Source organism: Falco peregrinus, chromosome 10 (genome assembly GCF_023634155.1).
Source record: "Falco peregrinus isolate bFalPer1 chromosome 10, bFalPer1.pri, whole genome shotgun sequence".
In the NCBI taxonomy this organism is placed as follows: Eukaryota; Metazoa; Chordata; class Aves; order Falconiformes; family Falconidae; genus Falco; species Falco peregrinus.
The window spans coordinates 26460254-26487493 of record NC_073730.1 but is presented as its reverse complement, the minus strand read 5'-3'; the positions used below and the strand labels follow the sequence as shown (position 1 = coordinate 26487493).

General features: G+C 39.3%; 1 protein-coding gene across 3 annotated transcripts in view; it reads left to right on the top strand.

Moving 5' to 3' along the window:
* Positions 1-1674: 1674 nt before the first annotated feature.
* SPATA6 (spermatogenesis associated 6) overlaps positions 1675-27240 on the top strand; it is a 45656-nt gene continuing 20090 nt past the window's right edge. The window contains exons 1-10 of one of the 3 annotated variants that reach the window (XM_055815250.1): positions 1675-1851; positions 7395-7532; positions 9051-9099; positions 9983-10024; positions 11379-11500; positions 16017-16097; positions 18693-18971; positions 20526-20613; positions 22363-22403; positions 24108-24283. In XM_055815250.1, the coding sequence (XP_055671225.1) occupies positions 1675-1851; positions 7395-7532; positions 9051-9099; positions 9983-10024; positions 11379-11500; positions 16017-16097; positions 18693-18971; positions 20526-20613; positions 22363-22403; positions 24108-24283 (1193 nt within the window). Of the gene's footprint in view, positions 1852-7394; positions 7533-9050; positions 9100-9982; positions 10025-11375; positions 11501-16016; positions 16098-18692; positions 18972-20525; positions 20614-22362; positions 22404-24107; positions 24284-27240 lie in introns of all 3 variants that reach the window. The other 2 variants (XM_055815249.1, XM_055815251.1) reach the window with 2 other exon arrangements.

Sequence of the window (27240 nt, the reverse complement as noted above, 5' to 3'; positions counted from 1 at the left end):
GAAAGGTACCCGAAAATAAGCAATAAACCATTTAAATACTGTTACCATCTGGGGCTATGGATTTTTGAGAATTTTCTTCTCATTAACCCTGGAACGCTATTCATAACCTTGAGACTGATAATGCAAAGGAAATTATTTTATCCAAGTGTCAACCCCTCCTTAATATATGTATTAGAGGTCTGTGATTCAAAAATGAGTCTTTTACAGGCCCCAAATACAGACTCCTGTCTTTTGCTCAGACAAAAAAAGTCACATTAATGAAAATAAGACCTGCATTTCCAGTCACTTTTTATTTCAAAAGATTGGAATCAAGTATTAGTAGTGGTATTTAATCCGTCTATAGATTTCACTATTGTCTGCACTGACATATTCTGTTCTCTGTATAGTTTCCTTTTTAAAAAAATATTTTAAATCAAAACATATTGAGAATGCCATTTCTTTCCAGATCACTTAGCACAATTCTTCTTTGCAAGTATAAAATTAAAACAAAGCAAGCCATGGGATGCATTTGAGCCGCTGCTCTCTTTCGGAAGCAATTGAAATTGTCCAGAGTTCCTCTCACCATCTACAGCTGTACTTGTGAATTTGGAAATAATATGTAAAAGTTTACAACCCCTCACAGTACGAGGCTGAAATTAATCGCAGTTGCCAAAACATAAAGTCAGATTATTTTGGTGTTATATGTGTTTGTAAATACTCTGAGAACTTAGCATCAAAGATATTGGCATCAAAATCAGTGGCACAAAATCTGGATTTGTCTAGTAATGTAAGCAGGAAAGTAGGCATGCAAAGGTAAGTTTCAGGTATGTGTGTAGAGACATGCCTCTATAGATGAGACTGGTCAGAATACACCACATCCACTCTGCATCTCACCCACAAGGGACACTAAAACAGGGTCCTCAAACAGTCAAAAGCACTCAAATGCCTAAACCAGGATGTAGGTGAAATCCAAGCACACTCAAAAGCAAAAACCAGGTCAAAAACAAGTATGACAGTCCAGTCGTTTTTAGCTGTTAAACCCTGTTGCTGTGTTAAACTTCGTGTCCCCCTCTTCGGAAAGCATGGCTCTCCTGGCACCTTACGCAGGAGGCCCGGGAGGCCAGAGGGTTACAGGCACATCCGACCCTTGTGCTCCTTTCAGATGCCCCACAGCAGCGCTCCCCGAGCGTGCGGCCTGCCCGGCTCCCAGCACTCCGCCGGCCGCTTTCGGGTTCGCACCAGCGGCCCAGCTCTGCGCACAGCACCCGCCAGGGTGACAGGCTGTCCTGCAGGGCGCGGAGGGACGGGAAACCGTTCCGCTTCTGGCAGGCCCCGGCAGCCGCCCGCCCGCCTGTGACACAGGCCGCCGAGCGGAGCAGCGGCCCGGCCCGGCGCGGGAGCGCTGATGGGCCGCGCGCGCTGGGACGGGACGGGGCACGCGGCGGAACAGGGCATTGTGGGAAGGGGCAGCTGGCGGTGGCGCAGGGCACTGTGGGAAGGGCAGGCGCGGCCGCGCAAAGCATTGTGGGAGTCGTGGGGGAGCGCGGGCCGTTGCGGGAGGTGGGGGCTGAGCCGGCGGGGCGGTGCGGAGCGGAGCGGGGCGGAACGGCAGCGCAGTGGGGCGGAGCGGGGCTGGGCGGCACCCGCGGGAGGCGAAGAGCCCGGCCCAGCCCCGCCGCGGCCCGCCCGCGGGGGATGGCGCGCAGGCGCAGTGCGCGCGGCCGGAAGGCCCCGGTTGCCGTGGCAACGGCGTCGGCCCCGCGGCGCGGCGGAGCCGGAGCGGGGCCGGGGATCCGGCGGGCCCCCGGCCCAGCCCGGCCGCCCATGCCGCGCACAGCGCTGCGCTGCGTCCTGCAGCTGGACGTCCGCTCGGTGAGTGCCCGGGCCGCGGGTCCCGCCGCCCTCGGCCGGGGCGCGGCGGGCCGGGCTGGAGGGGAAGCCGCGCTCTGCCGGGGAAGCCGCGCTCTGCCCTTCCGGCGCCGCTTCCCGCCTCGCCGCTCTGCCTCAGCCGCCGACACCTTCTCTCCCGGCCTGGGGTTTCCTCAGGGAGGCTGGTCTGGGCCCCGTTGCCGAGCGGGGGGCCGCCCTCCGCCAGAACTGCCGCTCAGGCTGGCTCCTGGGCAGCTTCTGCCCCTCTTGTGTGCGCATCCTCCGCCGGCCCGACGCTGTGCCCCTGCTGCTGCTGGCAGCAGCCATGCTCCTTCATAGTTCTCGCTTTCCTGTGGAAACGGTCTTTTTTAAGAGACACTGATTTTAGGGAAGCTGTACGGTGTAGGAAAAGCACTCTTGAAAAAAACAGAGCAAACCCTCCCCCCAGGAAACAGCAGCTTGCACGTGGCATATGCGCCCCTGTGAGCGATGAGGTGTCTGTGAGGGGCTGGATGTGGCACTGGGCAGCTCTGAAGCACCTGGTTGCTACATGGGTGTGTGCATGTGTGCGCATGTGTGTGGGGTCAATAGGTGTGAAAGTGGAAAGTTTTTACGTTAATCGTGTTCCTTGTGCACTTTGCAAAGTTTTCTACTTACATGCAGGCTGGGAGTAAATAAGAGTCTGTATCATGATAACTTTTAAGAAGTAGCTGCAGTAGACAGTGCTCTGTTACTCTGGTCGTTGTACACCCTGGTCGCTGTATTCCAGAGGTTAGACCTCCTTACGGGGCAAGTGCTGCCAGAATACTTGCTGCTGAAAGGAAAACCTGAGGTGCCATCCAAAAAATTCAAGTGAAGATCTTGAAAGTATGTATGGGGAAACAGACCTGTTATTCATGATTGCTCGGCCACAGTTGTTCCCAAAGTTGTGTGGCTGCTCTAAAATAGAGCTGTGAATTTCTACACATAGATGGTGAGGGTATCACCCTAATGGTGATGCTGTGCGGCCTCAACAGCTAGTGTTCGTCTTCATAATGCAAAAGCCTCCTTGTTCCTAGAAAGTAGATGTGCTTTCCTTTTCTACTCCTACTGCTGTGAGCTATTTGTGTGCCAGGAGAGCGTACAGGGAAGGTGTTCCCCCCAGGGTCAGGCTTCTTCAGTTGTTGGGTATTTGTTACTCACCCTGCTCTCAAGGCTACAAATAATAGTGGAAAAGGGCAGAACAGGAAATCGACAACACAGGTCTGGGTGGCCCTTCCAACACACGTGAGTCATTCAGTTATATCCATGCTATGCTATATAATTTCTCTCAGATAACCCTTTAACAAGTGTATTTAGTCTGGTTTTTGAACCACTTGTTTTTTCCTTTTTTTTCCCCACTGGAGCCTACTTCAGCATTTTACTCCTGTGATGGTTTGAAAACTTTCCAGCATGAATTTCCTTCTGGTTAGTTGATGCCCTACTCTTAGAGAAATATCAGCACTGGTCTTTCACTTAAATAATTTTTTTTCCTTCCTTGGTGTTTGCTCTCTGGATGTATTTTTTGGGCAATTGTTCCATCATTCTACAATTGATCTTTATCAGCTAAAGAGACCTGGTTCTTCTGGTAGTATTTTGTGTGATAGTCTCACCAGTCTTCTGATCATCTTAGAGATGGGTGCTACTCTTCTGATTTGAATGTGCATTGATCAGGATCAGTATCGAATTCCGCATTCCAGATGGGATCACCCTGTTGCCTTAGGTGACGTCAGGGGAAAAACATCCGATATTCATCCTATATGTCTTAATAGTAGTCTCTTCACAGCTGCACAGCAGTTATGCTGTCATTTATTTACACACTCGTCATCTTCCCCTCAGAACAACGCTGAAGGTTAACCCCCTCAGTGAAAGCAAAAGCTTGTTAATACGCAGTAGGTGCATCTCCTGTCCATTACTGTGATCCCACAAACAGGTTTTTCTGTATCTTTTTCTTGACCTCTGATGATTTCTGGTTTTTAATTGGAAACATTTTATGAACACGCTCTGACTTCCTGTGTCAAGGTCATTAAAAATATTAAAATGCTTGAATCCCAGGATATATAGAGTAACATTTTTAATAGTAACCCTCAGCTTGATACCTCCCAGTATTGCACATTATTGATGCTGTCCTTTGACCAGTTCTGTACCACTTTAGGACTTTCATACTAACTCCCATCTTCTGCATCATAAGTAATAATTTCTCATGTGACACCATATGATATCCTTTGTCCAGAAAACAGACTTTCAAGAAAAAGTCAAATTTTGCTTGATTGATCTATTTTTTATGGAACATGCGCTGCTGTGCTTTTTTCTAGTCATGTTTCCCTCCATATCTTTATTCTTTACTTTTGCATATTTAATCTGATTGATGGGGTTATAATTTTTCAGCTCTCTCTTTCTGCCTCACGTGGCCTTATGTTTGTTATTTTTCAGCAGATAGTACTATCCTTGTCTTCATAAGATAGGTTTTATTTATGTATAGATTCAGCAAAAAAATGACATTCTTTTAGAACCTAAGCTGACTATGATGGAGCCTTGCCTTGGCTCCTTGGTCCAGGCATGCATATTGGGTAACTTCTGTTTCCATCATTCATTCTTTTTTTTTTTTTTTGCTCCTGTATTAAGTATCATTAAAACCAAGGAAAAATATTCAGTTGTGTTTGGGACATAGATATGTTTTCACATCTTGGTTGATTTATCCTACAACCACTTGTTTTCTCCTACTTCACTTTATTTGTGACTGAAGTCTTGTCCAAATTTCTGATTCCTTTTCCTGTTCTTTTACAATGCTCTGCATATTTCTCAACCCTCTTTGCAACCTATCCACTTGTGTCAGAAGCTCTGTCCTCTTTGGTTTTCCCTTGCTTTAGGATACAGATGGGGTTTGTTCCTTTTGACTTAATGAAATTCCAAGATCTTTTCCGATCTGATTCCACCGGCTCTTTGGTTTATCTCACTGCTAGCTTTCTTCATTTCTGAAAGACTGCTCTTCTAAAATGGAAAACCTTAGTTAAAGACCTTATTTGGTTTATCCTGCCATTAATTGAAATTGAATAATTCATGATTGCTCAGGCTGAGATTTCATTGTTATTTGTTCTTTTGAGACTAATTTTGGTGCCTACCTCTGCTGCTGGCATTTAGATTGCTTATGTAGCAACAGAATGAAATTCACATTATTCTTCATGCCATTGCTACATGGAGAATTCACAAATGTGGCAGTGAAGGTAGGTAAAGCTTTAAGCACTAAGATGAATTAATAGCATTGTGGATTACTGCCGGGTAAGGAGACTAAAATGGCATCTCTTCACACTGAGAAGATTATTTTTGCAACTCTTAAGTCTAAAATGCTATTCTGTCTAGAAGCTTGCACTCAGCAGAAGTTAATACTGTCCATTGCCCTTCATAGGGAACTCTTCTTGTTTTGATGGTAAGGGCCAATTAAGGGGAATTTCCAAGGCCTGCCTTTTTCATTGGTTACATGTGCAGCTACAGTTTTAGGACTGTGTGTAACGAACAAATGCCATAGGGGGTTGTGTATCAGTAGAATTCTGTTCTTTTCCATGAAATGAATTCACTGATTTCTTAATTGCTATTTATGATGTCCCAGCAATACGGCTGGTACACATTCTCCATCCTCCTGGGAACTGCAGCAGAGAAGTCCAGGGGAACAGTGTCCTAGACATTGATCCTATGTATAATATATCAACATATGTCTTCCTGGTTAGTTGTAAGATCAGTTCTAACTGCAGCATTGATATCCCGCTTCCTTAGCTGATCCATAGATAATACTCCTACAGCTTTTAAAATGGTCCCTCATCCTGCCTGAACAGTTTTAAGTCAGATAAGAGCTTCAGTTTGTGTCTTAAGTGTTGTTCAGCTCCATGCATCACATACTACAAGATTTCGTGAACTGCAGTTATATACATGTCATTCATTTTTGGAGCTGGTTTAAAGTTACGTGAACAGGTAGACTTGGTGTTCCAGCCCAGGCAGTGAATTGTGCAGTTTGTCTCGATGATAGTAGAAGCACAAGTTCCCACATGTGCTGTCTTGCCACACATGTTGATTTGTAAGAGATAGCCAGAATAAATGGCACCTGTTGTTTGCAGTTTTGCCCTCTCTGATGTCTTTAAACCTCTCACTTTTCATCTCAATAAATAGGCAAATATTGGTTGCCTTCTCTAAGGTGAAAGGCAGGAAACCCCAGCTAAAAGGGATTGCAAATTCTACAAAAATGTCAAGAAAAAAAGTGAGAACTAAGCTAATATGGCTTGTAGGATGTAGTTTGGGGGATCTTGCTTTGTATGAATGAAATCTGTCTCTCACTCCTATTCACATTTGCAACTGCATGAGTGTCACACAAGCTGTTTAATGCTTGACAGTTTGTTTCAGTTGGGGTATATATTATACTAGCACTTTTCTTGCAGATTTGAAGTCCTCATTTACATGGAGAGGAAACCCTTTTTTTCCTCTCCTTGGATATTTAGGAGTAAAGCACTATTTTTTTAGCTTATACTGCATCTATAATAATCTATCACACATTGGTTTCTGTTATTTCTTTCACCAGAGGCTGTTTTCCTGCTGTTTATATAGGTGTTTTTTTTTAAATCCAGTTAGGATTTCTGAACTAAAATGTTCATTTGGGAGTTGGAGACTGTAACCAAAGCACTTATTTTAATTCCTGTCACTCTCCTCCTTTGTCTTTCTACCTGGCAATTGAAAGTCTGAACACTTTCTCTAGCAACCTTATGTTGGAAGAGACAACCTCATATTTATTATACGGTGATAAAAAGTGTGCAGTAGAACTGAAGTGAAAGGTGACAATTCTCTGGCTGAGTAATAGAATAAAACCACATGGCTTGGAGAAAATAGCAAATAGTTTTGCAATGAGTTATGTACATCCTTGCAGTGAAAACATGAGTAAGAACTTCTGATGTTCTTCAGAGCTTTAAAAACATGCCAACTTCTTACTTAAAGAACAAGAATTTTCCGGAGAAAGTTGAGAGATTAATGTCAGTATCTGGCAACCTAATGAGGAGCCTTCCCTGCCTTGAATACGGTCCAAGGTGGCCAAACATTTCAGACAAAACTTTTTGCCATGTGTCTGATAGGAACGGAACTACAGTTGCTTTTTCTCATGTATGTATTAGAAGGCAAAGGTAATACAGTATTTGCAAATAAACTTGCCCTTTTTGGTGGCTGGACAAAGTATGGATATCTAAGCATATACATTTACCAGCTTCATTCTCTCTGTAGTTAGGCTAAAATTTGCATGGGTTTTTGTGTCTTGACATCACATAGACTTCATTCTACATGACTGTTCATATAGAACCTGATGTAACAGTTTTTCCTGGTCAGTCTGTACAAACAGAATTGCTTTGGAAAATATTTTTTTTTCACTTTAGTCTGTTAACATCTGACTCTCCGAGGTCAACCATTTCAGCCTTGACTATTTCATTTTTATCTTGAAAACAGCCATTACTTCTATAACTAAAGTCCAGTTTGTTTAATGAATGTTACTCTTACAGATAACTTGTCCCGGAGTGCTGCTGAAAGACAAAGAGGAACTTTATCTCAGTGTCTCTGTATTTGGGCAGTACAAAAAAACTCAATGCGTCCCTGCAGTGTTTCCACTCCTCTTTCAAGAAAAACTAGTATTTGAAAAGGTAAGATAATGTCAAGAGCTAATACAAGCCAAATAAAACCCATCCCAAACTCCACAAAAACTCACTGCAAAATCCCTGAGCACAAGTAATCACACTGAGAATGGCGTAGTGTTGTAACTCCTGCTTCTCTTCAGCACAAAGGAGGTATGTGCCTGTATTATGCACACAGTGACTCAAGAATTATGCGTACTGAATATTATAATGTATGACGAGACTTTTTAGGTATTTGTTCATATTTTTGCGAACTGTCCTTTTTCAGTGTCTGTTTTCCTGGCGTGGAAGGAACTGAACATTGTTGTTCTAAAAATTATGGCAAGGTGAAGAACAAAGGCTATACGATATAGGAGAGTCAACTTAATTTAGTAGAAAGATAGAATAGCAGCTCAAGCCTTTTTGGTGACATCTTTCTCCCTTTGAGATACTTTTTTCATGGTTTGTCACCAGAATTCCCAGGTTGGTACTCTGGCCTTATAATTTATAGTTGTTTATCACATATTCTGAGTCCCTACTAGCTTCATTATTAGTTCCACAGGGATAATGAAACACAGTATCGTACAGATATGATCCGGCTTCTTGACTACCTATGAATAATAATACTTTGCCCTTTCTAGTTCTTTTCCGTTAAGCATCCCCTAGCACTTTGAAAACCAGGCTGAGTAAACATCAATGATGCTCTAGTGATGTGGGTGAGATGCAGTGATAATTTCAGCAGCTGCTGAAGAGTAAAAAAGACTATAGTTCTTTAAAGTTGAACGTACCACAAACTACTTGAGGGAAAGGTACTGAATAGTGTTTTCAGTGTAATTTAGGGGAACTCCAAGACACCAGGATCTGTTTACAGAAGAGGTGAACAAGAGAGCTGAGAATAGTATGTCATCTTCAAAATAGCTGTTAGTGGTCTAGATACTTGTGGAGCACCAGTACGTGATGTTTTTTAGTATTTGGTACCTTGAACCGCAAAGTGATCTACACCACTCTGCTGAGACTTTTGTACAGAATTAGGGGGAAGTCTATTACCTGCTGAATATCCAGTGCAACAAGCCCGCTATTCCTTGCTATCTATTCACATGGGATTCAGGTTATAAAAAACCCTGAACAGTACTATCTACATGGATAGTCACTTCCATGAAAATGAAGCTTAAAGCATTGCTTATATATTAAAGAACATATTCATCATCTATCAGAATTCTAGTGCATTCAGGAATTCACCTTTCTCTCTTGAAATTTTCTCAGACAATACTTATCTCTACATGTTCAACTCTTCACAATACCTCCTAATTTGAATATGGGGAGGTAACCCTGAATGGCTAGACAGCACGTGACAAGAACTGCTAGTTTTCAATGAATTTGATCATGTACCAAATTATAATTTCAGTTTCCTTTCCTTTTTCCAGTGGGATAGGACTCTTTGTAACCGTCTTGTCAAGAAATAATATTTTTTTTCCCTTCTCTTTCCCCAGAGGTCCATCTGATGACATTAACTGTGTCATTATTATTATTTATTTATTTATTTTCCAGGCATTTGCTGATATAGTTGATCCTGGAGACCTTGTGGAGTTACTGGAATGTAGGTTCTGTTTTTTATGTATACTGCATTGTATGCCTTAATGTCATGCATGTATGGGCTCGAAACATCCAAAATGTTTTTAAAGTATCTGATACTTTTTTCAATCAGGAGCCTGTTCTCTGAAAATCTAGTGGATAACCAATATAGTATATCATGTACTAAATCAGTAGGACCCTGGCACTAGTGGGTTTTCGGTATAGATTTGTTCTAAGTTCAGGCAGAGTTTTTTTACTATCTTTGGTGACTAGTAACTTAACCAAAATACTGTTATCTAACAAAATGCCTCTAGAAATGTATGCTACATGCTTTAGAACAGGAAAAGGGTAAAATGTCATAATTGATGAAAAAGCCAGCTAGTTTTCCACATAGGTAATGGATTCCTTTATCTGATCATTTATTTGATTAATTTTCAAATTATGTAAGCATAAATCTTTGCTTTTTTTTTTAATTATTCCTTTCTTTTTTTAAGAAAATTACTTATTTTGCAACATATGGAGCATAATGAATTATAGTGAGACAACAGTGACCCTGAACTCAAACTCCAGGAATATGTTTCCTCATACTGGGAGTTACCTGAAAAAGTGGCAAAACTTGCATCATCTTCTTTAAAAGAAGGACTCATTTGGCAGCGGATAGAACTTACCAAGTTCCAAGTCACATTTAGAGTTGTCATTTGTACACCGCTAATGCAATTGTATTCATCTGTGGTATTTATGCAAGCTGTTTTTAATTTTCACTTGGTGGTGGTTTAATGGAAATAGTGCAGCTAAGTACAGTGCTATGAAGCTTAAATCAGTGAGCTGTTTCTCTTGTTTTTTGACTCTGAGAATTACTTTCCATTTTAGGTTTTTTTAACTCACGGAAAAACTTTTTTACTTTGTAGATGACACAGCAGTACTTGAACTAATACAGCTTGTTCCTCCAGGTATTGTATGTCTCTTCATAAATTATGCAATGTAATAGGTGAATTTCCATGAGGACATTGCCCATTACAGCACAATCACTTTTTCCAACACACAAACAACATAGAAAGCTCTTCAGCAAATAGTCCTCTGAATATAAAATATTAATAGATCAAGAGGATCTCATTCTTGAAAGAGAATAATAACTGAATATTGAAATGTACCATACTCAGACTTAGAAAAGTGATAATATTTTTAAAATGGAAAATAAACTGGAATCATCCAGTGCACACTTATTAACTGCATCACAATTCACTTGCAAAGTGGCTGTCTGTGAAATTTCAGAGTGCATAATCTTGCTCTCAGAATGACACTTTTTTTCCCTTCCATTTTAATGGTGACCATTGGGAAAACTCTTATCCTCACTGTAAGTATTATGGGTCTCCTGGGATATGTGAAGATAATAAATAGCGATTTGTCATACTTCTGTTATTGGTTTGTGTGATTATAAAAATCTATTTTAATGAAATTCAAGTGTTCCCATGAATAATGTAAATCTGCGTTTTATTGGAAATAAAGTCAAGTTTTAAAGAGGACTCATTTGGAAACTGTGGTATTAAAAGCACTCTCACTTGTCCTTAGTACTTTCAAGGAAAAGATTGCACCTCTCAGGTGACTCGCCACACTGTTTACTTGAAGAAACGTACTGAATGTGGATTTTTGTCGTGGGAGGGTAAAAGGTCTTGCATAAGGAATTTAGTTTCAGGGGTCAAAGACAGGTGTGATACAGCCCAACATGAGCTGATGAGATGACTGTGCTAGCACAATATAAATTTGTTTATAATATATGTTCAAGGTTTTTAAAATATTTTTTTAAAGTAGCAAACCAGAATAATAGAAAATCTTGAGATAAAGATTTTGATGTTGCTTACATTTCTTTCTTACTACTCTGCCTACTATTAGCACTGCTGTTAGTATTCTGTAATATGGAATGATACAGCTTTCCATTAGGGATTGGCTGCCATTAAAAAAAATACTGATTTCTTCTGTGGCATGGAAGGGAAAGAAAGAGGAAAACTACTGAAGAATTGTCTAGAGAAAACTTCTCATATGTCTCTTACAGCACAGTTAACACAATCTTCTTTTATTTTTACACAGTAACAGTGAAACATACTTTCAGAGTAGATTCTGCACATTGCTGCTGCTGATTTAACTTGATGAGGTTATTTCCTAGGGTGATATGATTTTTAGAGCCATGCTGTTAATTTGTAAAGAACAAAATTTATCGTAAGTTTCAGTATGGTCTTGTGTGTGGCATCTGTACTACATGGCTTTGTCTATTTTCCAATTAAAGTATATATATTTTCTTTTTAGTAGGGAAAATTCTAGCTACGTATGAAGAAAATACAAGAGATTTCCTGTTCCCTGACCCTAAGCTTACCCATGGGCACCACGGTTTAGATCGTGAGATTTTAATGAAGAGGTCCTCTTCTTTTACAGTGAGTGAATATCTTTGGATTATATTTGCGATACAGTGTGTTTCACTGAAGAAACCCCTTGAACTACTTCAAAGGAAAAGCAATTACTTCTAACAGATTTTGCCATTTCAGGTGTTGAATGTACAAATCCACACAGCTGAACTTTGGTGAAGGTATAATCTTTTTGAAAATTCTTCAAGAAATTATTTAATGTGAAAAAGTTAGTTTCCACTTGGTTTGCAGTGTGGCACCATGACGGACGGGTCTTCCATTCAGTTTAATCTGTGGTGCAATTGGTAGTTGAAGGGATGCAAGAGAAGAGGAGATGTCGTATCACCACCACGGTTCTCAACAGATAAACCGTGTAACCCTCCTCTTCAGTCTCTCTTTGTAGCATTCTGTTTCAGACCATTTTTGGTGCTGTTTAGGACAGTGACAGTCAGTACAAATTTACAGTGCTATGCCATCTGACCTGTAGCGGGTAACTGAAATTTAGCTTAGTGCTGCATGATTGTTTTTCAGTTCCAAAGCCTGTTTCTTACGGTCTGTTCAGGACATTCACGCTTATTTAATAACTTGTCTTTTCTACAGTTTCAAAAAAGCTATGATAAACAGCAACTAATTGGCAGAATGAGTGCAATGAATTAATGCTAATTTTCTGGAGATAAGGGCTCAAGTACATAGTAAATGAAAATGAATTAATCTCGCACTGCCCTTTCATAGAGTTTGACTGTTGAATCTTAGGTGTCAGTGGAATAACTCAGAAAGGTACTTCAAAGATGATGGTGCTGATGTGGGAGATTTGTTTTGAGGTTTGTTTTGTTTGTCTTACTTTGGTTATGTTTTACTGGTGGGTTGGCAGGACATTTGGATTGGGAAGAGAGCGACTCGGTTGCCCTGTCTGTTGTGACTGGATTAAAAGCACATGGCAGGAGGGAGATGCTAACTTAGAAGTCATTGGTGTCTTTTAGCTGGTATAATCTTTCCCCTGCAAGGGCAACCTGGAAATTGCCCAGTCACTTGCAAGTAGAAGTGCTAATTTGATATGTAATGCTGTGTTACATTTGAATGAATTAAAGCTGTGATTTTGCCATAGCAAATATCTAGTTCTGCAGCAGCTTAAACTCTACCTGCAAAAATAAATGTTATTTTTGGCCATACCATCTCTTTCATATAGCTTATCCTATGCATGTTAGTGGTGGCTGGAGAGGGAGTGGGACTGTATTGCTTTCATATTACTTATAGAATAGGTGCTTTCCTTGTGCTGAGGAAGGATAGATAGGGAGGTAGTAATAAATGAGGTGGTATTGGCAAAATTATTTCAGATTTTTTGTAAATGCAGTATAATGAATCTTTGTAGAAGCAGAGCCACTAGAGAAGTTTGAGGGTTTTTTGTTGGACTGAGGCTTTCAATACAAAAATTAAGCGGTTTCTACTGAAGAGAAGGTGGCATAATTTGTGAGCTGTGAGAAGATGGGACCAGAGTCATTTGGATGTGTAACTGAATAATGACATTGTAGTACCTTTAAAAAGTTGACTGATGTAAGACGGAAATGTACTTCTGTGTCCTTGGGAGCAGTGTAAATGAAATTCATCTCTGCCCAGGAACAAGGACTGCAGAAGCATCTGTTGCTGTGTTCCATCTCCATCACAGAAGGAACAGTTTTAAGAAAGGATTTTGACATAGTGACCCCATTTTCAGGAATAATAAAGAAGCTGTGTTTGATGGAATTGGAGGGAGGATCCCAAAAAGTCTTGTGGTTCCTCTCCTCACTTGCCAAATGGGATAGCTGTGAGAGGATTTTTACCTCCAGTAGAAATATAATCTCAAATGCCTCCATCTTATAGTGTTTCCTAAGCTTTGCTGGCATGTATCTCCTGCTAACTCTGTCGGTACCGAGCGCTGAATATGAATGCTAAGCAAAAGGGAAAGTGTTAAACAAGGTCGTGAGAACCCTCACGTTATTCCTATACTAGTCAAGCCATGTTCTTCCCACATGAAAAATTGTTTATAGCTAGCTGAGATGTTGAGTATTTTTGACTGACAGCTGTGCTTCAGTGGCACTTTGATTCCCAATAAATTTTCCTTTTATTAAAAAATAAAGGTAGCAACAGCAAGTTTACGGTTGTGGAGTTCAGATAGGCAGTGACAAGCGGTGTCTGATTAACACTGCTAATCTGCCAGTTGGAAGGAATCCCAAGTTGAGAGGATCAGAACTCCTCCAGAAATCTGGCACTTGACTGATAATGTCTCTGGCTAAATGTCTTATGAGGCTTACAAACACAATACGCATACAAGATGTGCCTCAAGTTATCTCTCCTGGTCCAGTGTTGCCCAGCTGAGGCTTTTTGCTGGCTCTTCTGTATTTCTTTGCAACCCTTGCCTTTAAGAATATGTTTAAGCTTTGACTGGTGATGCTTCTTACAGACGTTCTTATCTCCGTTCCCCACCCTCATGCAGTATTTGCCATGTTACTTATAACAGTTTCTTTTTAGTCATGCTATCGTTGATTAGCATACCAATACAAGACCTTCTATTATATACATATATACTTTTTTAAGCTACAGGCTTGTACTCACACACACCAAAAGCACATAGTAGATTTGGTTTTGAGCTTGTGTTATAAATATTAACCACCTTTACAGTTTTCCTGTGATCAAATTAATATTATGTCCATATCACTTCTATGTAATGACTGGTAGAGAAGGACTGATAAGCCTTCTCAGGGCTGCAGGCACCGCTGAGCCAGAGACAGAAGAACAGATCCCAAAAACTTTCTGGCTGGGTTTTCATTCACAGATATGTTGGGGGCTATATGGCAGTGTTTATGTACTACCGTACTGAATATCCTTCAGCAACCCCTAATTTGGGAACTGCAGAAAACAGAACTCCTCGGATTCTGTTGGCCTCTAAGTTACCTGCCTATGTTTGCAAGTGCCATCTCGTATTCCCTCTCCACAAACTATTTCTCCCAAGAAACCATGGTTTTGTGTGATTTGTGCGATTATGGTTTGTTTTTTTTTAAGCTATGAACCTTTAACAATTCTGAAATTATTCCCAGTCTCTGTAAGAGCAGTAGGTGCTCTGTTGTTGCTTTTTATAGAAGACTTACTAATTTTGATGTGTCCTTTTAAAAATTGTTGATAGCACTTGACAATTCATTAGTAATAAAAATGAGCTGATTAAAGACAGTCAGCTTTAAAATCTTTTATATGCCATAACTTGACTTCATTGGATCCTGGACTATGTTAATTGCTATGATTGAGCTTTCTTGGCATTTTTGTCATTTCATTTCCATATTCTAATCTGGGGCCAGATCATATTCTCTTATGGAAAATCAGTGTTTAGGTAGGTGGTGGAGAATAGTTTGGCTCAGCAGTAGTCTTCACTCATGAAATTCCTGGTAATACTTAAGAATGTAGGGCAGAGCCACAGACAGACCAGCTCCTTTTCATTTCTCAGTGATTCTGTATGTTCATGTGCAAATGCCCATGCACACAGATGCCTCGGGGCAGCAAACTCTGTCCATGTGGAAAGAAGAGAAGGTAGAAAGTTCTAGGGACACTTGGTTCTGTCTTTGCTTCTGCAGAGCTGTATAAGATGCACATAGATGATTCACGCTTGTTTATAGCATATGTGGCCTTTAGTTCTTTTATGCCTTTTTTAATGTTGCTGTTTTGGGAAATACCACTTGTGTCTCGTAATCTCTGCCATTTACACCCAGTGATTTTTTTGTATGTTGGCCAATTCTAGCTAAATTTAACAGGAAATAGAGCTCTCAGAGGTATTACGTTTCTAGACATCGCTGCAGTAAAAGAAGATGAGTTGAACAGAAACTGTTAGCTACATAAAGATGAAGGGACTTGCTGGCCATTAGTATATGTGTGCTATTGACCAGGAGGCCCAGCTGGGACCCACTGATTCCAAACTGGTCAAACTAGGGCTGCCTCTTGGCAGCCACATGTGTAAGAGGAGACTGAGAGAAAGTTGTATGTGGTTATAGAACATGGGAGACAATCTACAGAAATCAGACTTTGCTCTAATGGCTACAGACTAAAGGGTATTCTTGATCATATTGTTAGAAATTTATTTTATTTGCAGTGTAATTTACTTATTTCAAAATGTTTTTACAAAAAAGGTTGCACAATTGAGACTACTTATAAATAAGTTCCCAAAGTTAGTGTTAGTGAAACTTCTAGAGCATGACTGGAATTTTTATTGATGCTATATAGTATGGCATGAAAAATCTTTAAAAGTGCTTTTGACAAAAAAATGTATTGAAATAAAAGTCAGACCTTAATTGTTGTACGAAAGCAATATAATCATGTGTAATTGAATTGTCAGAAATGCAAATGTTAGCATCTTGACATTTACCATTGCTGTTCTGTCTTTTCTAATTATCTTTATTAAAGGCTGAAATTAACAAAGGAAATGGCTGAAAATTAGGAATGGTTTGTTACATTAGGTGACATTTACTTCTTTGATACCCTTTATCTTGAGTTGGAGCTTGATGTTCAATTATTGTCTCTCTTCTAGGGAATTGCACCAAAATTGAGATTTTCTACAAGCTCCCTTATTACGCAAAGTCTGTTAAGCCCAGGAAGGAGTCACATACAGGTTAGCATAATTTAATTGTTTGCAATTTAATTTCTAGATTTAATATTGATAGCCTTGGTTCCAATTTTTGCATGTGCTGCTCACTTCAAACTTTTCTCATTCTTTTGTTGTGGTTAAAGCAGTTATCATGGGTGCTTGACAACTTGATTAAATTTTTAATCAAGTATGAGTAAAGAGTGGGTTTGGTGCATGACAGTAAACGCTGAGAGTTCCTTGAATCTGAAACAATTATCAGCTGCTATGTTCTATGATCAGCTGAAGTGTCAATCCCTGGTGTATTTGTAGGTGGGAAGATGCCTTTTCACCATTTCTCACTGACACTTAAAATTAAGGACAGTGAAAGCTAGGTGAAGTCAGAGAAGGTACATTATCAAAAACAAACCCATTAATTTAATTGTTTTCCATAACAGTATCAGTTACAGTAATGGAAATGAAGATTATGTTGAAAAGACTGTCACCAATATTAATCTGCAAATGCTGCTTCTGCAATGAGCAAAGTTAAAGGTGAAGTAGCTGAAGAGACCTGTGGGGGGAAAAACCCTCTGATGTGTTTGTTCATTTGGTAGTGCTCTTTGGTCTCATGGATTGGAATTTTGGTTGGGTTTGCTGTCACATAAAATTACTCTTTTACATCCTCCTTTTTCTACTATATTGAAAATGGTGCAGCATCATTAGAACGGAATGGTTGTTAGGAAGGCTTGTGTGCAAAGACAGTTAGGTAACTGACCAGTTTGTGGCATTGCTGATGATCTGAGAAGATTCTTTCAAATTTAGCAAACGAAAGGTATTGAGACGCTTGGATAAGGAATTTAAAAAAATCAGTGACAATTGTCACTGTCAGAAAACTAACTTCACTGAAGGTGACTTCAATAAGGGCAGTTTGATTTAAAATTTAAGATGTCCTTAAAAGTACTGAATATGTTATGAATGGCATATCAAATTTGCATGTGTTGCATTGAAGGTCTAGTTTCATGATTGGTGTAAGCCAGAAGAAGCACAGCCTACTCTGGTGAAATTGAAATTAATCTTAGAGAATTAGGTCTGGTTTTGTTTGGGCCAGTTCCATACTCTGGCTTGCTACCAGCTGCCTCAGTGCTAGTACAGGCGTGAGAAGGACGGTGCTTCTGAACAGTCTGTGTGATGCCAGGTTCAAACTATGTCGATGCGAAAACAAACACGCAAGCTCAGCCTGGTTCGTGGCTGGGTGTAAAGGAAAGGGCTTGAAGACAAGCTGGACGCTGTTTCTGGGGTCCTCAGAACTGAAGGAGTGCATGCAACATTCAGATTGAAGACTAACGTTAACTTTCTCAAGCTTGAAAAGATACTTCTAACAGGAAGGAAAGTCTTCCCATACCATTTTTATTATCTTTTTTTATAACCTGTGAATTTGGGCCAGATTTGACAAAAGAACCTAATTATCCATACTGCAGTATTCGAAGTTAAAACACGCTGCTGACTAAGTAGCCTGATAAGAGTTGTATAATCAGGAGTGTCTTGACCTATAAAGCTTGTAGAGTAATTGAATGCTCATTGAATGCCAGGAATTACAAAGGAATGATAATGTATTTCAAACAAAACTTCAGTGTTGGGAACAGTTTCCCTGAATTTGAAATTGGTCACCAAAAAAGTTATTTGGAGGGGGTATCATTCCTGATTGATATGTAGGCTTTGCTGGCGACAATAACAAAACCAACAGCACCAACACCATCCTGTCTGGTGGGAAGGGAGGTGGTGAGGTTGTTTCTTCACTTTCCCTGATTCTGCTATATGTAGGTATTTTGAAAGTAGTTATCGACTCAGACTTAAGACAATATTTTTTATAAGTTTTAGCTACAAAATCCATATTTTATATGTCAAGTGCCAGTTGTACAAATAAAAAGCTGCTTTACCTCTTCCTTTGCAAAAGTATTCACATGATTTGAGAGGATCTTTGGAAGATGGCCTTTGAAGTTGTTGTGGGGGGGGTTGTTTCTGGTTTTTTTTGGGGGGGGCAGCTTTTTTAACTAAACATAGCTTCTTGATCGTAACTCTTTAAAGAACTAGTAAATTCACTGTGATCCAAGAAAATGCAAATTTCAGAGAATGTAATTGCACTTGTTGTGAGGCTTTAGGCCACTCAACGCATATAATTTAAACTATTAAGCAGGCTTCTGTTTTAATTTATGTAATTTATTTTAAAGGGTAGGAATTCTAAAAGTTTAAGAAAAGTTTAAACAGATGAAAAAAATGTTTCAAATCTGTGTATGTCCAATCCAGGTAAAGCTTGTTTAAAATGAACTTGTGACAAAATTCAGTTTAATTTTTTACAGTCTCTGTACAGTAACTGTGTGAGAAAGCTAATTGGGTAAGTATCAGGCACTTAACCTTAACATCTAACGTGTAGTAATGTGTGTTTTAACCTCCTTCTGGTTTCAGAGAAAATGGTAAATACATTTGTTGGTTTTTAAATTGCTGTTTGATTATAGTTTTGTGAAGGGAACTTCAGCAGACATGGCATCTATTTCTGTTAAAAGTATTAGTCCCCTGTTTGCATTATTTTCAATGATCTTTGTTCTGCATGCTGTCAAACCAGATAATTTCTCTTTTTCACTTCAGGGTGATTTGAATTGGGTACATCGCTCAACCCCAAATGGAAAACTGCAAACAAAGTTACCAAAGAAAAACACTCTTTCACCTGAGAAAAGCAGGCACAGCTTAGCAACAAAGAACTACGAGCAGCCTACAATAGCTTCTAAATCACGTTCTCCATCTCCATACACAAAAAGACGAATGTGTGAGCTATCAGAAGAAGCCAGGCAACGACTGGCCCATTTAAACCTTGGTCCTTATGAATTCAGAAGAGAAACCGATAAACCTCCATTTGTAGTTAGACGGGTTTGTATTCTCTCCAAAGTGCTTCCAGCTTAAGCTCAGATCAAATATTGTTCTTTCACTAAATACTCCTCCAAAAATTCATTCAGCTCTTAGTTTAGATGAATAATTTTTCTCTTCTTAACAGTCTGTCACATAGTGATTTAAATGTAAAATTAACTAAAATAAAATTTCTTTTATCTGCATTAGTAACAGACAAAGATCAAATTCTTTCATGAATATCTTGGTTAAATTCTCTGAGGCCCCATTCCTTTTCTTCCAGCACACTAGACAGGATAATAGGTGTATAAATTCAGCTTGGAAGTAATTGATATTAGTATTAGAGATTCTTGAATAAGACTTTAAAGAAAGAGTGTCTAGTCACATTATGAACACTTACACTTCCTCTCTTTCAACTTTTTTTATGTTGGCATCCTGTGATCTTTGAAACACTTCCTTTGCTCGGAGCTACATCTCTAACACTTTGACTTAGAGTTCGTAACCAACGAGACTGTAGCATCCGCATAAGGACTTTTTGCTAACTATATATGAAAAATTGTTCTGAAATTAGGTACTTATTTAAAGAAACTGTGTTTAAGTGCTTTAATACAAAGGGGCCAGATTTCCCAGCCTTTTGGAGGATAATCTTGTATTATTTTTTTTTCCTTGTAATTTATCTAGTGATTGCAACAGTCCTTTATTTTTAGAAAACTACTTTGAATGTGTCGGGCAGAAATGGGATTGTTCTGATTCTGTGCTATGACATTATCATTTGTCTACAATTTTGGACATTTGTCACAGCCATTTGAGATAATTAGTGTTAATTAGTTTGCTTCTCACTTTATTTAATTTTTCCTAGTTTATGCACAAATGGATTAATAATATCTTGTCAAATTTTAGAATTACTTTCCAAGTTTTATTCTACATATCTTTTAGAAATTTAGAGTAGGTATTAATCATTCATCAACTCTCCCCCCCCCTCCCACACACACACTTTTAATCAATTCTTCTGGATTTTATCTATAGGTGAAGTTCACAGTTTAATTATAGCATCTTTAAACACTCTTTGTTGATTTTGATTGCACCATATCCTGACTGTTATGGCCTTTCTAGATTGAGAATGCTCCTTTTGGGGCATCTTTACTGCTGAGGACTCTTTTGGCCTGGAGATTTTGTGTTACATGAAGATTTAAATCAGATTGTGATAAATTTACCTTTTTTAATTAGGAAGAGATTCAGATCTTTCTTGGTGAGATCTGAACTGTTTGGAATAAATATGAGATACCAAGAATTGTTTAAAAAGACGGCAGACATTGTAGATGAAGGAGAAACTATCTGCATTTTTTTTTCTTTGAACAATATGATATTCAGAGTTTTCTAGATATTTCAAGCACTGTTTTAGTTTTATGCACAGTAATGCTAATAATACACATAATAGGAGCAAAGTGTTGTGAAAATAGTTTTAAGTAAGAACCAAATATTTCAGGAAGGACTAGATGTAATCTTATGAATGGAAACAGAAAAAAGTAGGAATTGATACATCTTATACTGAGCATTTTAACAGTATTTTTGCCTCAGGTTGAACAACCAAGTCCTGGTATTAAACTTCATACCTGGTGTCCCATGCAAGAAAGCGCAGCTGAACCCTGGACCAGGATAGACCATGGTCAGTATTTTCTCCTATATATCTTATTAATGGTTTGGGTTTTGGGTGTTTTTTTTTCTGCTGTAGTTTAGTGAGGTTAATTTGTTTGGGGTGGGTGGGTGGTGTTTTGATTTTTTAATTCATTACTAGAAAGGCTGTCTATTATGGAGAAAAAGCTGTTCTTTCTTCCTAGGAACAGGAGGAACAGTGAATAGGCTACTGCTGCAAAAGGTGGTTTTGATTAGTTCTTTACTTCATGAAACTTGGAACGTAGTTCTACATGATAGGAAAGTAGGAGTAGAAAATACCAAAGCCCAGGCAAGTGCTCTGTTTCACTCCACCTGTTTTGATGAGTTGGATAGTGGAGCAGATCTGCACCACAGTCTGTAGGTGCGTTGGTCAGGCGTATTGATCACTTTGAAGTTCAAGGGCTCTGTTGCTTCAAAAATTAATGTTTATTTCAGCAGTATTTGTGAGTAGTGGATCAGTGATTTACCATTATTAATGAGCATCCAGGATGTGCTCCAGTATCTTCTTTGACAGTAAGTGAGGGTTTAATAAAAGGTGCAGGACCAGAAATTTAACGAAATACCCTAAAACTTGGGTTTATTGTATGTGTCTGACCATATGAGGATTTTACTGAGTCTCATCAGTATTTGTTTGTTATGTGTGCTTTGCCTCATTTTTACCGCACCGTCTCACTAATTATAATTTTTATACAGCAAATCATTATGAACTTGTTATTTTGCATTTGTTCTTTGTAGTAGCACTGGCTTCAGGATTTTAAAAGTTTCACATTCCCTTTGGGGTCATACTTAGCATTAGCTGGATAATACAGCAGGCCTATTATCATCTGATACCATTGCATACTTACAAAATGACTTGGTGGTTTCTGGCCAGCGGCTAGGAGACTAAAATCTACCTCACTATTAATATCTAGAGGATTCACTGGTCACCTGCCTATGTCTTGAGGCTTAAATATAACTTTTGAAAAATCCGGAAAAATTAGATTCGAATCCTAATTAGGATTAAAAATCTTAATATTGGCAGTAGAGTTTATTCCTTTTTTGCTTGTATACAGGTAGCTAATAGAGGAGTGACTTTACATTGCTGTACAGCATCGAAGTCCCTCTTTGGGCTTGGGTCACGGTGTGAGGGTTGTTCAGTACAGACTGATACAACTGATCAAGAAGGCAGACAGAATTTAATGTCAGTCCCTCAGGGATCAGGTGCATATTCATATTGGTGAAATCCTAACGAGGTGTGGACCTAATAGTTTCTCCATGTATGTATCCATGGGCTTCATACTTGTGTTTGTGGAAGGAAGGAAGGTATGAAGAGGTGATAGGAGGAGGCAGAGGTGTGGTCATAGGGAAGCTTGTTCAGAGAAGATCATGAGGTAGTGTAATGTTCATGAGAATTTTGGGGAGTGGTAGAGCTTGATTTTTATATTGATTTGGGCAATTAATAGCTTAACGAAATGTGCCACTTCTGGCTATGCAAAAGGCGGTGTGTACACTGATTCATTATTATAAACATTGTATTCCATTAAATGTGGAGTCCTTGCTTACAGCTAAAGAAAGTGATTTCCTGGAATATTCTGAGGAGATTTAGGATTTCACAATGTATTGTAAAAATAATAATAATAATAATAATTTTAGTACTGTTTAGGAGGACAGGTAAGGTATTTTGTAGAAGATTTCATAAAATTTAGGACATTTGGATTTTCCTTTTAATTTCCTCTGAGATGCACCTTTTTTCTTTCCCCAGATCCTTCTCTTCTTGGCAGCTACAGACCCAAGAAAGCCAAAGTGAGTACTATGAAGTGTAATTGTTTACACATTGTTTCTTGGGAAGGTCTGAGTGAGAAGGATTGTCTTGCATAGGTATTTTTGAAACTTTATCTATAGTAGCATCAAAAGCAAGAATGTTTTAAATCTGACCTAACCCACTTTAGGCCCGCTGACAGATTATTTACAAATAGAAAAGTGAAACAATGCTTTATAAGATAGTCATGTCTGTAGGTACAGAACTTGCTTCTCCTCAGCTTTAAGGGTTGGGACAAAGCTGTAGAAGAGCCTTTAAAGGCAGTCTGCATTTGCCTTCCCAGTCATTCTGAGAGCACGTTTGATTCTGGAATTGTATGGAAAGGTAGCACTGGCAGAACTGACAAGCCACTGTTCTGTTACTTCACATCCCTCCTTTCCCAGATTTTAGCTGCTTTGTCTAGTAAATGAATTTGGAGATTAATGTGACACGGGTTCCTTTGTTTTGGGCTATGTTTTATTCTTTCCATCCTCATTTTGTTGTTTTTGCCTGTTTTCCTGAAGTAACGTAGAAATTGTGGGTTTAAGCATTTAATTATATGTGCCCTCTTAGATTTCCTAATGTCTGGGAAAACTAATGATAAGGCAGAGGAGGAAAAAAGAGGAATTATAAGGATAAACCTTGATATGTTAAGCACACTTCTGTCAGATTTTAAACTTTTATTACCAAGGATTGCAGTTTTGCATACCATGTGAGTCTAATATGTTGTGTCACTTCTGGATCATTCCATGGCTGTAAATGAGAAACTGTAAAGAAAATAGATAATTTATACTAAATATCTATCTGGGTTTGTTTTTTCTTTTGAAATGTTGGTTATTTTAAGGTCATGTCATCTTCGCCATCCCTCTGCCCTGCCCCCAACTTCCCAGTGGGAAAGTAGATTTTAGGAGCAGTAACTGGAGAATGCAGACAGCTGAGCTCAGGTTAATTCATCATGTTCTTGGTGCCACTAATCACTAGTGATTCTCACAGAATCAGGGCTGAAGAGAATTTATCTTTTGCCAGAAATATAGTATAGCTTTGTTTGAGCAAAGCTGATTCCCAAAGCTGAGGAGAAAAACCCTGCAATCTGGAAAGACCTAATGAATAACTTATTTTGTTGTGGGTTTGGTGGTTTTTTTTTTCCTCAGCTTTGGAAGCAGGTCCTGTAAAAGTCCTGATGCAAGGTAAAAGGGGATAACCCATGGAGACATTTTAGTGCTATGTTTCAGGTTAAGAGTAACTATGAAAGAAATAACTAGTATAGTGAAGAGTGAGTAGATGGGCCTGAGTTTTGCCTTCAGGAACATAAAATCATGAGATAAAACCGAAAGGCTAACAACAAGGAATCTAGACTGAGAAGTCTGAGGTTTGCGTTGTTTAGACTCTCAGACATCATTCTGAATCTGTGAGATTCCTGGGAAGGGTAAGCCTTTATGCAGTCAGAAAAGGTGATAAAAGGGCTGCTATAGTAGACTTTGCCGTAACATGGTATGTTAGATACCAAGAGTCCTTTGACACTTGTTGATTAAATTTGGACCAGGGCTCTTTCTATGAAATAAGGGTCCTTGTTCTTTCCCCAGCAGGTAGGTATTCCTGCATATACGTGCGACCCTTAACATTTTGGTTTGAAAAATAAAACCATGAAAACTGTACATCTTGATATTGGTAATAAATTTTAGCAAGACTTGGTGGTGTTTTTTTTACAGGCAAAATCTCCTCATGGAAAAGATTGTGGCAGTTCTGGTATTTGGAATGAGGCTGTGATCTCAGATCCACCCAACAGACAGTCCCATTCTGCATGTTCGTTAGAGCATTCAGCACCTCCAGCATTTCAGAAGCACTCTCCAAGTTCTGTGCTAAATCGATCTTCTCTAAGGGAAAGGTAATGACTTGGTTTCGTTTGTGAAATTCTGGAATTATTAACATGAGCAGATGATAACAGTACTTGCATGAATATAGTTTGCATGTTTGAAGCTGTGCAGGCTGAAGAGACTGAAAAATCTTTCCCCAGCAGCTATGTTGTCGTTTGACCTTTCCTTAGGTGCTGTGTTGGCCATCACCTCTCTGCTTAATGAATACAATCCTATTAATATGGCAATGAAAAGGATCTTTGACATATCTGTTTCTAACCTTCTCTGAAGCAATGAAGGTCCAGATTTCAGGTTGCCAATGTCCATCTGAAACAAAGAATACTTAAATAAATACTCACTGTTTCAGAGACAATTAGAATCTCAGGAAATACATGTCAAGTAGGCTTTATGGGAAGTACTTGGGAACTTTTTTTCCTTCTGACTTCTGACTGGTGCTTGTGAGCATATACTTGTGGCTGTGCTGTAGTGAGATGTGTGACTAGCCCAAGCATATTACACACACTAGCTTTAATCTAGTCAGTGTATTACTTTCCAATCTTTCTGCTTTATTCTAACATTTTGTTTTGTTTGAGTTGATGTATGGGCCTCTGCAGCAATTGTGTGTATATTAATTGCTATATTTAAAATAGTTTTCTTAGTAGTCTCTATTGGGGTTGGGGTGAAGACAGTTTCTAACATGCCTTAGTTCAGTGGATTTCAATCCCTGGGCTAATATTTTGGGCAAGCCTCACAGCTTCAGTGTCTCATTGGAATAAGATGGAAGACATATCAAAAAGCAACAGATTTTTTTCATGCTTAAATCCTCCAGTCCTTCAGAGAGAGTATTCCCTACCTGCTGCTGTGTAGAATATGTACTTGGTGTGCAATGCTCCTACTGTACATTCAGTTTAGTAAGTTACTAGATGGCTTTGTGGGAGCAGAAAAGCTATATACAAAGCTGGGCCTGGATAAGCAAATACATAAAATAATCGGGAGAAGCTGAGGATTGAACTGAGGTCCTGCCCTAAATGCCAAAGTGTTTACTGAGGCCCTACTTAGAGGTGTACTTTGGTGGCTAATTCACACTCCTTCCGGGCGGTTTCATCCTTGGTACCATTAGTACCTCAGTCAGTGCTCACAGGGTGCATTTCACAGCCTGCACACAGCCTAATGCTTTTTTTTTTTTTTTTTGCTTCCCCCCCCCCCCCCCCCCCCCCCCCCCCCCAACCAGAAAAATTGCCTCAGTTTTTTTCTTTGAAGAGAAAAATGACAGATGGCAGATGGGGACTGAATTTTTAATACTCATGAAGATCAAGTTGATGTTGTAGTATCTTCCTCTGCTTGAAAACTTGCTTGCTTGTTGTTCTGTGTAGTAGTATTTCTTGAAAACTGTTACAAAGAGATTAGGATGTATCTGGGGTTTGGTGGAGGTTTCTTTGTCATCTTGTCTACCTCCCCACTCTTCTGACAATGTTTGTGCCTTAGTTACCCAAGTCTGGGGAAGAGATATTGTAACAGTGAGGGTCTTTATCCTTTTTTTTCAGCTGGACTTGTTTTGGGGAGGGAGGGTGAATTTTAAAATGTGATATATTTAAAGCTGACAGGGTCTGTTATATTGATAGCAGGAAAGTCTTGTGTGCTGTGAGCTGCTGTTACATGCGTAGTCATTTAGTCATCTGACAGTTACTCTTCAACTTATCTGAACATTCTTGCATTTTCTCTTTATGAGTTCCTCTCCAGAAGAGATTTGTGGTCTTGTGAAATTACATTTTTTCTTCTTATTAGAAGAAATGTTCTCAGCTCTTTAGAGATGTAACATCTCTTTATGTTAAAGATGTAAGCATTTACTTTTGTCATCAGAAAAAATTCAAAATGAGAAGGTAAAGGGCATAGTCTAAAAAATTTGATCTCTATTTCATGCTGCTGAGATGATAATGGTTTTAGCTGACTGTATACTGCGAGATACTTGGAATGACAAACATGGATCAGAGGTCAATGTTTGGCAATGCATGCAAACACTGCTGTTCAGATCACAGCAATACAGAGAAAATCAGTACTACTGAAAGAATATCAGTGTTAGTGTATTTGCAAGAATATAGAGTCTTATTTCACAGTATTTGGTACTTATTTCCTCAATTTTATTTTGAATTACAAAGACAAAGAGCTTAGCATTTCCAGGCTTTTTTTTTTTTAATGCTAGTCAACCCACAGTCAGTATGAAACTTGACTCCCCACCTCGACCTTTAGTTCTCCTTTTTTTTCCTTTTTTTTAAAAAAAAAGAAAAGTGAATGTCTGCATTCTTGGGAGTACTTCTCAGAGCCTTGCTGAGTAGTTGTAAGCCACCATGATACTTTTCAGTGATACAGAAATTTGTGTCTTGTATAAGGTCCTCTGAGCAATTTTGTATCCCTTTGAGCAGTTTGCAGTCCCTTCCAGTGAGCCTGCTAGAGAGACCACGAATCAATCCTCTCCCCTTTCCCACTGGGTTTGAGCCAGAACCAGAACTGTGAATAGATTTACTGTTGAGCAAGGCAGCAAAGTTTTGAATATTTATTTTTCTACTGTATTTTTACATTTTCCATTATTTAGGTCACCTAAGGAAAGCATTTACTGGTGTTGCAGACTGACACTCAGCAGTGATGTGTGTGTACAGCTTCACTTACCATTTTGATTCTAGCTCTTGTGCAGACTAATGGTACATACACGCTCATTAGTTCCTGCCCATGATGTGTGGCCAGCAGCATGTCAATGCAGTTGATTTGTCCCCACAGTCTGTTTGCTTGTGTGTAGATAAATATTCTTTTGTGCATAAGTAAGTATCCTGTATTCTCTCAATGCTGCTGCAGGAAAGTAAAATTTAAGTCCAGCCCTTGCGTTCATGGTATGTGTGTGTCCTCATGGACTCCTAGAAGAAAGATGGTGCTTTTCTTGGGAATTTACAAGCTAAACCTTCCTTGCAGCACTGAAACCTGCAGCAAAGTACCTTTC